This window comes from Apus apus, chromosome Z (genome assembly GCF_020740795.1).
Source record: "Apus apus isolate bApuApu2 chromosome Z, bApuApu2.pri.cur, whole genome shotgun sequence".
In the NCBI taxonomy this organism is placed as follows: domain Eukaryota; kingdom Metazoa; phylum Chordata; class Aves; order Apodiformes; family Apodidae; genus Apus; species Apus apus.
The window spans coordinates 50,319,565-50,335,604 of NC_067312.1; the positions used below are offsets into that span (position 1 = coordinate 50,319,565).

At 44.2% G+C, this 16,040-nt stretch overlaps 1 protein-coding gene across 1 annotated transcript in view; it reads left to right on the forward strand.

Annotated features, from left to right (window-relative positions):
- The first annotated feature begins 6,921 nt into the window (after positions 1-6,921).
- Positions 6,922-16,040, forward strand: part of WDR36 (WD repeat domain 36) — a 32,555-nt gene continuing 23,436 nt past the window's right edge. The window contains exons 1-7 of the mRNA XM_051643087.1: positions 6,922-7,087; positions 7,805-7,832; positions 10,819-10,919; positions 11,387-11,504; positions 12,445-12,577; positions 14,249-14,303; positions 15,104-15,236. Of these exons, the coding sequence (XP_051499047.1) occupies positions 6,941-7,087; positions 7,805-7,832; positions 10,819-10,919; positions 11,387-11,504; positions 12,445-12,577; positions 14,249-14,303; positions 15,104-15,236 (715 nt within the window). The 5' untranslated portion in view covers positions 6,922-6,940. The remainder of the gene's footprint in view (positions 7,088-7,804; positions 7,833-10,818; positions 10,920-11,386; positions 11,505-12,444; positions 12,578-14,248; positions 14,304-15,103; positions 15,237-16,040) is intronic.

Sequence of the window (16,040 nt, forward strand, 5' to 3'; positions counted from 1 at the left end):
GACCGGGTTGGATGGGGCTTTGAGCAACCTGGTCTAGTGGGAGGTGTCCTGTAGGGGGTTTGGAACCAGATGACCTCTAACATCCCCTCCAACCCAAACCATTCTATGACTTTGTGATTTTGCTATTAGTTTTGATGTGATGTCTTTCATTTTTTCATATTTTGCATACACACTGGTCTTGATAGAAGTACTTCCATATACTTGTTTACAATTTCTCCTCAACCAGTAGGGTTCAAAGTATAGGGGCTGTCAGTGCAGTACAAGTATATTAAATTTGAGAAAGAGGAATGGTGGAGTTAAGCTGGAGTGCTTCTTAAAGAAAGGGGTAAAAATGATGGCAGCATTGTTGTAACGGCCATGAGAAATGCAAGCTATACTTCAAAGAAACTTAAAATATTAATAATGTATAGATATGCAAGACTAAAGCAACTGAACAGCCTTAACTCAGATGACCTGAGAATCCTCAAAATTATGACATGGTTACAGTTCTGGTATTTTAACATTTGTGAACTGAAGTTGATGCAAGTGATATCTTAAGTTGTCATAACTTCTCATGGGATATCAAAAAATGAGGAGTAGGAGCAAGCAAAGGAGGAGCTTGACAGCAGGTAGATTTTTCTCTACCCAGGAAAAGTAACAGCTTAAAAATAAGTATATCTGTGAATTTGAAAAATTGTGAGGACTGAGTAAAAACAGAAGGGTAAAAGACTCAGAGGCTGATGTTGAAGGTGTGGAGGCAAAAGGTGCTTGGACAGATGAAATGGAGATGGCAAGAGAACAGGAGATGGCAGTGGATAGGACAGTAGGGACAACTGTGTTTAACCCACTGACCACAACCCCTTAAGGATCTTTATAGTAACCACAAGTATGCCCAGTCAACCAGCCAGCCTTGTGTGTCTAGAACTATGAAAAGCAGAGTCTGGGCATCAGATGAGACTGTGGAAAAAAATATGGTCATCACTTTGAATTTCTACTGTGTTAGAAATTATGATACTTAAAAAACCCCAACTTTACATAATTTTCTGAAATAAAATTGTTATAACAACAACATATGAAAAATGTGAGGCCACTGAGCTTTTACCCCCATGCTCTGTGTGTGAAGGATGTGTCTGACATGATTTCATCTTTGCCTGAGTACAGGTTTCTTGATGGTAACTTTCACACAGCCAAGCTGCTCCAGGCAGGGCATTTTTGGTTAGCTGTCTGGGTGCTGTCACCAGCGATTAAATGGTGCTAGGCACCACGGAAGTGTGCAGTGCCTGCTGCACCTATGGAAGGGCCAGTAGGAAACCCTTCAGCTGCAGCCTGATCTGTGGAAACAGAAACCTGAGCAGTGTTTGCCCAGGCAGATGAAGGATCTCCTGCATGTGTGGCTGCTGGGAAGTGTGGGCAGGTCACAGACAGGCTGTGTGCATCTGTCTTGCCCCAGGGCAACTGGTGCTGGGCATGGGGCTGTGACATACACTCTGTACGTCCTCAGCCACCAACCCACTTCCTTCACACCTCCTCAGCTTCCCTCAGGTAATCACCGTATCCCCCCACCTTTCCTTTCCATGTACTTAATTTCATAATTTAGGAAATTCCCAAATCCTACATATCCAAAGTATAATTACATTAAACATCCTGGATATGACGGAATTTCCGTAGCAGTGAGTTATTTTAGGAAGAAATATATTGCTCATGCCTATAGGGAAAAAAAAAAAGAGCCCGAGGTCTGCTTTTTAGTTTTATGTACCAAGGTGTAGCAATCAGCATATACAAACCAAACTGATAAATTCTATTGCCAGTAATATAATAACATTGACCAGATTGACCAGAAATGTCTACCAAAGTCAAAGACTTCTTGTTGGCTATGAACTCTTTCACTACCAAAGAGGGCTGACAGCAGTCCCACCCACACAGATACCATCTCAACTTACTGCAAAATAGCAACATGTATTTCCTAATCCCATCTTTCAACTGCTCAAGCACCATCACAAGTGTCAGGTCTTAAATGCAACCAGGCAGCAGGGAGAAGGGAAGAAAGTAAATGTGCTGTAAATATAAGGTATATATAATTCTTGTCACATTTCCTCTTAATCGAAACCACTTCCAAATCCCTCACGTGTGTCCAGCAGTTCGCGTCAAAAGCTGCTGTCAGAAACGAGGCCTCAGCATTCCAACTGCTGGAGCAAGTAAGAGGTTTTTGTAGCCTGCCTCTCTGGTACCTATGTCAGTAATTTAACCTATATCTCTGAAGAAGTTAAAACAGAAAACAAACTTTAAAACCTATTCATCATAATTTGCCATTTCTGGCATTACTGCTGAGTGGAAATTAGATACTAGCAAAGTCGTTCACAAATACTGTCCTATCACAGAGCTTTTCACAAGCAAAAAAGTGTTTAAAGAAAAAAGTAAGTTGATTTCCTTTTTCTTAACAATATTTAATTTGAACTTACTTTAAACAATGTTTTGAATGTAAAAATGTCTTTTACAGCCATATACATTTCTGCTTCCTTAAAAAAATTGCATTTGTCTCTTGCCAATCTGATTATATTGCCAGTCTGCTGCAACTTTACTGCTAACTTCAGAGACACAATTGCAGAAATAAAAACATGTATATTAAAAGTGGTTGAAAAGAATTTCAACTCAGTGTTATTTACATTAAGAAAAGTTGTACCCTTTACTTATACACAGGATTACTATGTCCTTTTCAGTAGGGACAAATAAACACCTTTATTTAACTACTCACAGGGTTGTTGTGTCCCATTCAGGAAAGACAAATGAACAACAGAAGGTAAAAAATAACAAGGAATTCCTTCCTTAGATTAGCATTACGTTGAATTCTGAGCAAAATTTAGTTGTTTATGGTCCTGGTTTTCAGGAGTGCAGTAAAACTCACTTAAAAGTACTTCCTTTGTGCATCTTTGTTTTTGCAGCTGTAAAATGAGAAACACAAAGCTATTTAGAACAATTTTATTTTTATTAACTTACTAATTTTATGAAGCCCGTTAGCAACTCCAGATCAGAAGTCTGGATAAAGATGAAGGCACATGACTTTGCAAGTTAAGCAAAATCCAACAGCTTCTGGAATATGATAACAAGACATCCTTTAGGAAACTGGGATTTGGTTAGGTTGTTCGGCAACACTGTGAAAGTGACGAAAGGAAGTACCCTGATAAGACACTCAAGTACTAAGGGCTACTAAAGCTCAGTGCACCTGCTCTGCACCTTCATCTCAATTAGTAGAATAGCTTCGAAGGCATCGGTTTTAAAACACTGGGGTTGACTAGAATTAGACATACATACACACACTGGGAGTCACAGTACTGACGCCGCACTTCGGATCAGCGGGTGGGAGCTGCCAGGATGGACGTCCCGCCCCGCGCTGCACCTCCCCGGACCGGGCTGGGAATCTCCCGCCGTCCCGCTCCAATCCTCCGCCAGGGCGGCAGACTGCAAGATGCAGAAAGGGAGGAAACAAAGAGAAGGGAGAGATCATGAGGGGGGCAGTGGGGGGATTTACTCAAAAGGACAGGCACGCAGTATTGACTAATCTGCTTGGGATCGTCCCCAGAGCAGCTGGCAAAATGAGTTCTTTCTCCGGCGGCGGTGTCAGTCCTCCTCGATTTCCCTGGTGACTCATGCCGGTGAAGCACCTCCCGAAAAAGAGCATGAACTTTCCCTGAAGCTGAGCTGAGGCTGGACTTACAGCCTCCGCAGCCGTCCCCTCGGGACGAGACACCAGGCGCGGGCGGCTCCGCAGTGCGGTCCAGCACTCCTTTCCCCCGGCGCCCGGGGCCTGCGCTGCCCCGCCCGGCTTTCCTCAGGGTGTCCTGGGCCACTTCCCCTGAAGCACTGTCTCGGGACCAGGGAATAGCTGGTGAGGAGAATGGAAGAGGCTACGGTGCCTGCTTGCCGTCGGAGAAAGGGCTCCGGGGGCTCTTCGGAGCATGCGAGAGCCATGACTCTTCTCGTCAACCACCCCGGGCAGGACCCAGGAGGTCGCAGTGCCCGGGCCAGCCTGGCTTCCGAAGTCCCGGGCACCCCTGTCCCCAGTTATCCAGAGCAGAGCAAATGCTCTGGGTGCGCTTCCCAAAGTCTGCGCAAGCGAAGGGGCTCCCCGGGGAAAGCGGTTTGTAAGGTAAAACGCTCTCCTTCGAAAAAAAAGGAAATAAATAAAATTAAAGCCGTGTGGGGGAACAGGGAGATGACCACTGCCCTCCACCCGCTCCCGTGCTAGCGGGTTAAAACGATGCGCTGAGACGCCCCTGCGACCTCACCATGAAGGGTATGAGCGTCCGCCTTTGGGCAGTGCATTTGCAGGTGTCCTGAGGCGTTTTGTCTGGCTTTGAAAACTCGTTACTGCAATAGTCCAACCTGACGGTGGACCTCAGACAGTTAGGGTGGGGACTATCCGCCCTTGCTTCATGCAAAATGGGCTGTTAGGGTTTATCGTTTTCCTTTGGTTTGGGTTTGGATGCTGCGTTTGCTTATTATTCACTATCCCGGTTTTATTTTCGAATCAGACACACAACTTTAAGTTTGAATAATTATTATTTACAGTTCTGGAAAGACGTGCATGAGACGTCCAAGTGAGCCCCTGTTATGGGATTGGAAACCTTCATATCCGTAGGCGTACAGGTACATATATGAGGCCAGCAACGATCTGAAGCCCATTAGGAAAAAACAACGTATAAAGAGACCATGGACAGTCCAAAGGGTAACCATCCAGTTTTTCCAGTGCTCCCAAAGCACCGGCATCCCTCTCCAGATCTGTCTTCCGTGCCTTGTCGGGTCACGTAGCGGTTCAGGAGAATTAACCTTTGGCTTTTTCTTACACAGTCTTTTGTGGCTTGATCATCTTTCTTCAGATCGCCGACCTCCCGCCGGGGTCCACCTACAATTTCAGCCTCTGTGACCACGACGCGATACAAGAGGATCTTCTAAATATTTTGGCCCCACACATGAACTTTACACAAGAGGTTGGTGGTTTCTCTGGTAGCATCGGAGGGAAAATGCCGGGACGGCACTGCCTCCACGATTTTGCCCTTGACAGTCGGCAGCTACTTTCTGAAAATCTCGATTAGCAAGCAGACAGTTGGCTGGTTTAGTAAACCGGTGCCTGTGAATTAGGACAGGGAAGTTATTTCCTACTCTCCTCCGGCGATCTTCCTAAAATGTGCTTTGCTGTAGCTGGGATTTGCGGGGACAGAGAGCAGGAGCCCGGGCGGCTGCTGCCAAAGCGCTACCTTACCCTTCCCGGCTCCTTGCAGACCAGTAGGACTGGAAGTCCTTGTGTAATGCTTCACCGACGCTGAAGTTGTTGTCAAGGTGATAAGTAGCTTAGAAGCTACGCTGATGGTTCACACGCGCAGCCGGCGCTGAACGGAAAGACCAGGCGGTGGCCTCGGGGTGGAGCAGCCCAGCGCAGCCCTGCACCGGCTGCCCCGCGCCGGCTGCCCCGCACCGCCTGCCCCGCACCGCCGCCGCTCGACTTCCGCGGCCGCCTGTACCCTGTGCCACGCCGTTGGGGTGCGGCGCTGGGGAGGCAGGGACACCTGAAACAGTGTCCGGGGCGGGCTGGCAGCCGACGATGGCGAGGCCAGGGGCTCAGACTTTAACGAGCATCCCCTGTTGTTGTTTCCCTCCAGGAGACAGAACTGGATTTTCACACCTGCGAGGACGCGCCCTCCCCGCAGGCGGGGCCACAGCAGCTCGAGGTGTGCCCGGGTGTCCCCGCAGGCTAGGCGGCATTCCCTTTTCAGGGGGGAGCAAAGAAAGGGGTGGGGGAGAAGAAAGGGCAAAATGGTGGAAAGAGAGGGAAGAAAAGGCGGAAAGAGGAAAAAAGGGGGGAAGAAGGAAGAAGCGGGCGGAAAGGGAGAAAAAGGGAGGGGGGAAGGGGAGAAAGGGGCAGGGATGGGAAGCAAGGAGGGGAAAGGGATGGGTGGACAACGATGATGATGATGATGATGATGATGATGATGATGATGATGATGATGATGATGATGAGAGTGGACAACCTTTTTTTGTGCGTGGGGAGGCGCTGAAGGGAAAGGGGGTTGCGGGCTGATGGCCGGGGTAGCTGCCCCGGGGCATGACCGTCCCTCTGCCCGCAGGGCTCCCGCCGGGCGGAGCGGGCGGGCCGGCTGCTGGAGTGTGTCCTGGCCGGGGCGCGGGACTGCCGGGAGCGGCTCCCGGCGCACTGGAGCGGCACCGTGTCCGCGCTTCAGCGGCGCTGCCCCGGCTACCGGCCGCGGCGCGGGAAGGCGGCGGCCGCCGGGAAGGGGAGCCGAGGCCCCTGCGACAGCAGCAAGGCTCGGGAGCTGATGGCAGTGTGGAGAAGCTACATGAATTTGGGGTGATTTTTTTTTATTATTATTTTTATTATTATTATTTTAATCCTTTCCCCTCCGCCGGAGCTCGCTGGAAGTTTGCCGTCTGCCGTGCAGCCACCGCGGCGCAATCATCCTGCGGCTCGTTTGCATCTGCGCCTGTGTGATTGATGGAAAAAAAAACAAACAACCCAAACCCAACAAACAACAAACATGACAGACCTAACCAAGAGCACCTCCGGGGGGACAGAGGGGGCCCGGTTCCCTCCTGGAGGCGCCTTCAGCGGCCGGGTCCCCCTGCCAGGTGACTCTGGGGCGGGCTCTGTGAGGGGAAAGGAGGAGGGGGAGTAATAAAATCTGACAAACAAGCAGCCGTGGCTGTGGGGAATGTTTGTGGGTGACGGGCTCCCGCCTCTCTCGGCGGCCACCACGAGGCGCTCCCCGGGGAAGGCCGCCCCGCCCCGCACGGCGGCAGCGCTGCCCGCGGGCGGAACGCGGGCGGAACGGGGCTGCCGCGGGGACCGCTTTTTGGGGCGCACGTCGGGGCGGGGGAGCGGTGCCGGGACGGCAGGCCGGAAGCGGAAGGGGGGCCCGGGTTCCTGCGGGAAGCAGCGCGTGGGGCCGGCATGGCGCGGGAGGGCTGCGGGCTGTTCGCCGGGTTCCGCGTCCTCGGCCGGTTCAGCGGCCCCGTCCCGCACGTCCTGCGCTACCACGGCCGCCACCGCGAGTTCTACCTGGCCGCCGCCGTCGGGCGCAGCATTCACACCTACAACGTGAGTCCGCGGCCGCTGCCCCCGGGACGGGCCCTTCCCTGGGCCTGGGGAGGCCGGGGCCGGGCCGGGCCAGCCCAGCGGCCGCCGCCCCCCGCTTCCCGCCCCGCGGGAGGCGCGGGGGTCCCGGGAGGCGCGGGGGTCCCGGGAGGCGCGGGGGCCGCCGCGGAAACGGGCCGGGCCGGGCGCGTGGAGCCGTGTGGGCAGCGCTGGCCCGTGTCCCTGGGGCCCGGTGGTCTTCTCTTGTTCGCTCCTGTCAGTATTCTCCGCAGGCTTTGAACTGAAGTAGCAGTGGTCGTCACCGGGGAAGGATTGCTGTGACTGAAGCCAGTTCTGTGTGAACAGAGCTAAGATGATAATACAGGGTGGTTGTAGTGAAGCTCAAGTAGAAGCAGAGACGATGTGAAAACAAGCTCTGCAGCGTGTAATGCTTGCGTGTGCTTAGTTTCCTCTGCATTAGGATACAGTCTATCAAGAAGCATAGCTTACTTTGCTGCATGGGTGTCTTTTGGCAAATATTTGTCCCGTTCCTTTTGGACCTGTTATCTGTGGCCTTTGCTGCAGGTAGCATTCTAAACTAAGATGACTAATTTTTCTGTCTTGTGAGGCATACAAATTCCTCATCTCATCTAGATTTGTTCATAAAATTTTGGTTTTCTGTTTAGAGCAAATTCATTCCAACCAGTCACTAAAAATGACTGTTAAACATTTTCATTGCAGGTGAAGAGGCTTGGTATTGTTGCTGTGAGTAAGTATGCACAGATCTTTCATTCCTGTTTTGTTGTTTGGGTGGGGTTTGTTTGTTTTAAAAAAACATCTCACATCTGCTCTTGATTCTCAACTCAAAAACTGGAAAATAAATTGTATGTACTCATAATGACATTGAAATATGTTGAAAGGAACCTCATAAATACCAGGTATCGATTTGGAAATAAGGCTGCTGTTGCACCTATAACTTAGTTCTCTTGGTGACGTACTGTGTGAACTTCCTATTTGTGTCATCTTGTTCTTCCAGGCAGACCCCCAACACCTTATGGAGTGGTCAGTGAATAAAGCTGTTAATTCTAGATTGTTTTTTTTGTTGTTTTTGTGGTGACTAGAAGGCTGTGTTGTAGGACAAAAACAACTACAGGAACGTAACAGGTGTGTATGGGACCGAAAGTCTTCAGGGACTGTTAAAAATTACCTGTCCTGCTGCATACAAAATACGTGAATCGATGGCTTGACATCTGGTTGGCAGTTGGCAACAAACCAGAACACCCTAGGTGTCAGCAGCAGGGCCCATGTTGTTCAGCACCCTCACCAGTAGCCTGGGTGATGAGGCAGCATGTGCTCCTAGGAGAAATTTGCAGACAGTTCTACGTTAGGAAGAGTAGCTGGCACCCAGAATTGTAGAGCTTCAATCTGGGAAAGTCTTGCAAAATACTAGACCTGGGCCAACAGAAATGTTGTGAAGTTCAGTGCAGGCAAGTCCAGAATCCTGCACCTGGGACAGAACAAGCTGGAAATTGACTGGCTGCATGGCATCCTGCTGAAAACCATCTGGGGCTTTGCTCGTGCCACGGTAAATGTGGAGTGACAACACACTAACTGTGAATAAGGCAAGCTGTGTGCTGTGCTATGGTAGAAACATGGCCAGCGGCTCAGGGAAAGCTGTGACTCCTGTGCTTCATGCTGGTGAGGCCATACCTCCTCCCACCTCTCCTTGTTCTCTTGCAAGAGGAGTACTGAGGAACTGGGGAGTGTCAGGGGCCTACAGCACATTTTATAAGAGACATTGAAGTAACTGGATTTCTTTAGTCTCATGAAGGGAAAATACAGGGCAAGCTACAGGCAGCCTGTTACCTGAAAGGCAGTTACAAAGATGGCTGAGCTGAATTTGTGGTGGTAATGGTAGACAGAATAACAAGGGGCAACAGTCACAGATTGCAGCTTGAGAGGGTCACAGTGGAGGTTAGGAAAAACGGCCCTGACTAAGAGGGAACTGTAGTCAGTGTAGAGCTTAAACGTTTTCCCTCCCCAGAAGTTTTCAAAACTAAGCAGGACATAGCTGCGGTGAACCCAATCTAGTATTGGTAATAACCCAGCTTTGGGAGGAGCTGGGCAGCAAGTTGAGCTAGATGATTTCCAGAGGTCCTTTTCAGCTGACATATAGATGATTCAGTAGGATACACACTGTCTTGAAAGGTAGGGTTTTTTACTTCTGTGTACCACGAAGTTTTTACACAGACTTCATAAAGCAAAATACTTTTCATGAACAGAGTGCTTATAAACTTGAGAATAACTAACTGTCCGACAAGTGGGACTAGATTTAGAAGATCAGCAGTGAATCATTACAGCTGTACATACATTAAAATAAATTCGGTTTTCAGCTTACAAAACTGTAAAAGTGTTGCATATTCTGTGAAATCCTTTCAGTGGGTAATATCAGATGTGTGAGACAAGCGTGAACCCGTCTGGGTTCTGGACAGTTGGACTTGTTGATCTTAGAGGTCTTCTCCAACTGTGACTATTCTGTGATCTTCTGACAGACATCATAATTTAAGCTTTTTGAGAAATTAGGATGTTTGCGTACAAGATTGTCATTGAAAAAAATAAATGGTGTCTCTCTCTATGGGGTGGTATTGGTTTATTGATGTTATGTGATTGGTGCTCTGAACATTTTAGCTGGGCTGTGCCTAAAACTGTCACGGCCTAAGCAGACTTGCATATGGCTCATAGAGAGTACCCAATATCTGTAACCTGATGGTAAGCCTACATTACTTCAGAGGTGCTATGGGAAGATGTCTGACATGTTCAATCAAGTGAAACCTCTCATGAAGTGCAGCTGTTTTTATGTTAATTACTTTCATTCTCCCCATTGAAGCTGTGCTGCAGTGCAGCAAAGGATTCAGTTTTTTGTGTCTGATACTGACTCCTAATAAAAAGCAGCATTGTGGTTAAGGTGCTGCATGATGATGTAAGTTTGTGTTACAGGTGCAGTCCCACGTGACTGATTTTTGATCTGGCAGTTCTCTTTACAATTGTTAAGCCTGTGATTTGCCTTTTTTGTATTTCCCTAGATTGAGAGTATTTTTCCCTCAAGTATATTTTTAAGTTTTTACTACTTGACACCACAGCAGCAGCTTCTCAAAGTGGTCTGCAGGTGTTTTGCCATTTGAGCTGGTGAAGTAGCAGATTACAACAGTAGGTACTCTTTCTGTACCAGTCACAAGGCGGAGGCGAGGTGTATTCTTGGAGCAGTAAATTCCCAGTGTCTTTAGCTGTGATCAGGAAATGGGTGCAGGATTGGATTATGAACTTTGAGGTCTGCAGAATGGTTTAACCTAAGAGGCATTGCTAATCCTGAGACTTTGATTTACCATCTGTGTTCCCAGTCCTGTGGTCTGGGGCTCTGACAGCCCACAGAAGTGTTATATTGGAATAGCTTCTTCATTAGCCCTTGCAAAGCTATATATGCCTCTACTTAAGTGCTAATTCAGTAGTTTATCGAGTGTTTTTCAAAGGACCACCTTGTGGTATCAGTTTGGTTACTTATGTTGTTACTGGTGTGATATTATGAATGGTAATATTTGCATTTATTTGAAATGTGTGCATTTTTCTAAGAATTTCAATAGAATGTTCGAAATGAGAGCTTTCTTGGTGGGTCACCGTGATAAATAAATATTCTGTTAATCTTTCTCTTATGTTACGAACCTGAAACTTGTTGAACTTTTCTTTTGTTTGATTAATAGGTAATTCTTTGCCACAAGACATTACATGTTTGGCAGCAGACCGCATGTTGATATTTGCTTCATATGACAACATTCTCCATGCTTTTGCCAGGAACAAAGAGGTTTTTATTACTTCACTTCTTAGTAGTACTGAACAGTTGTGTAGCATTTGTATTCAAGACAGTTACTTTTCTACGTATGTCTGCTTCCATGGATGCTTAATACCTTTAATGCTAGGGAAATAAAACTAGAAGGAGGAGTAAAAAGCTTAAAATAGGAAAATCTTTGAGCAAATTCTGTAATGGCAAATCTATTTTATTTTTAATTAAAATAATTAAGTAGTTAATAAGTTGTTAATATAAATTAAATTAATTAAAATTAAACCAAATAATAAAAATTATGTAGTTATTTTTTTCCAAAAGCTTCAAATACCAGATAAAATTCTGTGTGTTCAAATAAAGTTGTATGGCCTTTCCCTGTATTTTCTCTAGACTTGTTGCTGACATGTTAGCTGTTCTCAAGTATGAAGTTAACATGATATGCTCCTTAAACAGCTTATATTGAAAACATTTCTATTTTGAAAATGCAGGTTGTTCATACCTATGAAGGTCACAAGGCACGGATACACCTTCTGCAGCCCTTTGGTGATCATGTAATCTCTGTGGATGTTGATAATGTTCTTATTGTTTGGAATATACAGTCAGAAGGTGAGAGACACTGTGTTTTTGTTACTATTTTATAGAATAACATTGTTAAACATGCAGTAATTTTTTAAAAGTTGTTTTTTTTTTTTCACGTTCGGAAGTAGTTTATCCTTTAAAAACACAATTCTTAAATGATAGTTCTACTTTAATAGTAATGTGAAGTCCTAATTGTGCAATAATATTTTTTTTGTGAATGGATCCTGTACCTCGTGCAGACAGGGTGAGTTTCCGTATAGGCATAAAGAGATCTCATATAATGGTTTGGGTGGGAAGGGGCCTGAAAGATCGTCTAGTTCCAACCACCCTGCCACAGACAAGAATACACATTTTTGCTTATGCAGAAACTGCATTTTAGTGTTCCATGTGCTGTATATAGCAGCTTTGGCACCATCTGAAATTGTGTAGTTCCTTGACCTTTACCTGTTGGAGTAAGACTTAATTCTTAGGAATAATCTTCTGATAGTGTCAGCATCTTCTCATGCCATTGTGAGGTGCCTCATGAAGTCCTGATTTAGTGCCCTGTTTGTTTGTTTTTTCAGAAAGCATTATAGTTAGTGTGATGGATTTCGTTCTCTTGGTGCTGGGTCTTGAAAGTGGTTGCAGACAGGCTTTAAAGATACAAAGTTCCTATAACAAACACAAGTAATGCAAATCAGATCAGGTGTTTTGCTCAGGCAGAAGCAGGAATCCTTCAGAAGTAGAGAAATCCCTACAGTTTTGCCAGCATTGTTTGCTAGGTACGCATATAGGGAAAAAATATGCCTTCAAGCCAACAGATGTTATAAACAAGTTTAAGCTGTCCCATTACACATTAGCGAATCCTTTAATGCAAGAAACATCAGTTACTGGATTATTGTATAGAAAATACCAGCTCTGTCTTTACATGTGTCAGCAGACAAATGTAGGGGTAGCCACACTAACATTGTTTCTTCCTTTTTTGCAGAGGAGTATCTTCGAGTGGATTTTGATAAGGCCACTTTTGCAGTTTCTGCAGTTCTGCACCCCAGCACCTACTTGAATAAAATTCTCCTTGGAAGTGAACAAGGGAGCTTGCAGCTGTGGAATATAAGATCCAAGTAAGATTCTTAGTAATTTGGTTATACTTCCTGCTCGAAGTAGTTTCATATGGAACAAAACAGTAGTTTTAAGTGCAACAGTTTTTAAATATGGAATCTTTTACTGAGTCTTTTGGCACAAGTCTTCAGTTGGTCTGTCTCTGGGAACAAAGAATGCTGCTGCTTCCTGAATGCTGATGGCTTTCAAGTTGGGAGTTGTTTACTCTACTTGGAAAATGTCAGGGATTGCTCAGGATTTTTATTTTTAAATTACGGTGTTTTTTGTGGGGGTTTTTAATTGTTTTGTTTTGTTGGGTTTTTTGTTTTGTTTGTTTGTTTGTTTTGTTGGTTGGTTTGTTTGTTGTTATTGTTGTGGGTTTTTTTGTAATCACATAGCTTTTCAATGAAAATAATTAAAGTAATAGTAAATGCTTGTTCAGTCCTTCTGCCTCACTCCTTCCAAGCTTAATTTTTCAGTTGTTGTGAGTCCAAGGAAGTGCTGGCAGTTAGTGTGGAGTAGTTACTAGCATTTGATGCTTATACTGAAATAAGACATGTGTAGACATATGGTTGTCTCTGAGTGTGTTCTGATACAGCACTGTCACTATGGCAGTATTTCATGCCTACCACCATCAGCTGTGTTATTAACTTGTGAAAGTTACTGCTACGGTAAACTTCCCTGCATGTTAATGTACATACTGCAAATGGATGTTAACTTGGCTTGGGCAGTTCAGTGCTTTGTTCTCATAACTACTGTATAGTTTCAGTAATTCTGCCACTAGTATTCTTGTTTCATATCCTAATGCTTTGGAGATGCCATGTATGCTATATATTCAGGAAACAGAAATAACCTAAAAATACAGAAAATTAAATGTACACAGTACTCTTCTTCAATGCCTGTCACAGTATCTGAGATGCAGTACATCACGGATGACAAAAACTATTGTTTTGATGGCTAAGTTTCTCTTTTAATTGTATAAAAAATTTCAGCAATGTTGCTGGTTTAAGCAATTTCTGCTTTTTACTGTTGCCTACATATTTTGTAGATCAGCACAGGCTCAATTAGACAGAAAAATAAATTGGAAGAACTGAGGAAGGTTTGGTGGTCTCTGGCAAGAAAGGCAAAGTGGGAGGCAGTAACATATGGCTGCTAGCAGTCTTTTAAGATTGACAACCTCTGTGTCTTTCATAATTTCATTATTACAACTGCTGCATGACCACCAGGTCAGTGAAGAGCTTTGCTTCAGATTTGGCTGTTAACGTTTCTGAAAGAAACAAGATGAGGTGTGCTTGTAATGTGTTAGTGTCTTCATTTAGGGAAGTCACCCTGTAAATGAAAGATTTTTTTTTTTTTTTTTATTAGAAGTTGGACCAAGAATGAGTTTTTATGTTGAATTCTGAATAGTGTTCAGAAATGCACAAAGACCAGCTGGCACAGAGGGTGTCTTCGTCCCTGTTCATGTTACATACTTACATCATCTTTGAGGTGTCAATGTATGACAGTAACTTTTTCAATAAAAATGTATCAAAAATTTTATTCTTAAGTTACTAAGTATCTAACTTACTTAGTAAGTATCAGGAAGTTGATGTACCTTTCTGTGCATATAAAGCATCCATTTTGTTGTGGAAAATCTCCAAGAGTTAGTCTCCAAGGGTTAATTGGTGTATGTTTTTTGTTTTACTGTTTTCCAGCAAACTCTTGTACTCATTTCTGGGATGGAACTTAGCAGTCACAACTCTTGAACAAGTTAGTATTTTTGGTCTCTGATTTTCCTATGTAACAGGTCATGAAGAACAGGCAAAATAATGTTGTTTAAAATTACAGCAATAAAGGTGATTTGTATTCTTTCAGGTCATTTTAATAACCCCGTCTTGAGCATTTTAGAGAATGAAGAGAGATTAGAGGGCTAATTATCTGCCCTTCCTCTAGTCCTAGTTCTGTTGCATTTAGCATCTTGACTGTTTTTTGTTCATTGCCTCTGTAGTCTTCTTTCACCAAATGATGTAAGGAATTCACAGAAGCAGTTTGTTTGCAAGATGCAGGTGTATCATATAACTTCACTTACACTGGTAGCCTTTTTCTAAATATATTTTGCTTTGGAAGTTAATAAAATGTAGATTTTGCTGAATCAAAATAATGTGTTGTATTTGCTGTAATTTTGTAGCTATAAAATTTAATTCAAACTTAGTGGTCTGCAATTGTCCTGCATAAAACTTTTAAATACCAGGAGTGTGGCAGGGTGTATAATGGTTTACCAGAACTACTGAAAACTTTAAAGTGAGGTGTTTTTCAGAAGACTTCCAGCTTCTGGGAAAAGTAATTGTTTCATTCAGTTGAGACTAAGAGTGAAATCTCTCTTATTTATTTTATTTAGATTTATCGGATGTTTGGTTGTTTATTAAGATAACAGTCAGAAGATCTCATGCAGATGTCTTTATTACAGTTTGTTCTGAACTTAGATACAATGTTTTGTATATACTGATATTAGTACTGTAGCAACAAGCCTTTCTTTTTCTATTTCTGTTGCTGTTCAATTTTTCCTGTAGGCTCCAGCAGTGGATGTTGTTGCAGTTGGTCTTGTATCTGGTCATATCATTATACATAATATTAAGTTTGATGAAACTCTGATGAAATTTCAGCAAGACTGGGGTCCCATCACATCAATATCTTTTCGTACAGGTAAGCCTTTGCAGTTTTAGTGAAAATAGTATGAAATCACAAAAACTAAGTGGAAGCCAGGAATGTAGGTTTTGATAAAGCACGTCAAAATCAACATTTGTGTTGAGAGTTTTAGTTTTCAAAGCCTGCAGATAATCTAGAAAAATTACCAATAAGTAGGTGAGATCATGCTTCTTCATCACACTGGTTGTTTTGTAGCATTTTCTTGTGTTCTGACTTAAGTGCACAGGAAGTGTGACATACAGTACTACTTTTTCAAAGAACAGTAAGACAGTTTAAGTTTACAGTGTGCAAAGAGCTTATGCAGTACACAGTTATCAGTACACTGTAGTGTACTCCTCAGTAGTGTCTTCTTCCAAAACAAAGTTAGAATGCTAATAGTTGGGTGACTGCTGAATAGGTGTTACTGGGGATCAGTGTTTATATTTACAACTTTCTTTTTTTTTCTTTTAATCCAACAAGCATGCACTCATTTTTTTGTCTAGTGAGCATGCATTTATTAGTAAAGCCAGTTGGTGTTTGATATGAGGAACTTTAATGTTGACCCTGCCTAGAGAGCTGTTGATAATAAATCTAATATCTCATTTGAATAGAATAAATTGTAAATCTTAACAGAATATAGATTGATGCAGACACTGTTGAGGAAAAATGCTACTGGAGGGACTTGTGGAGAGGTTTCTGAGAAGTGGAAAGAGTCCCTTTTTGTGCCAGCCAATTAAATAACTACTATTGCCTGCTTGTATGTGGGGCTTTCAGATGTTCTCTAATCTCTTTCTGTCTATAGGAAATGTAGCATAAAGATAA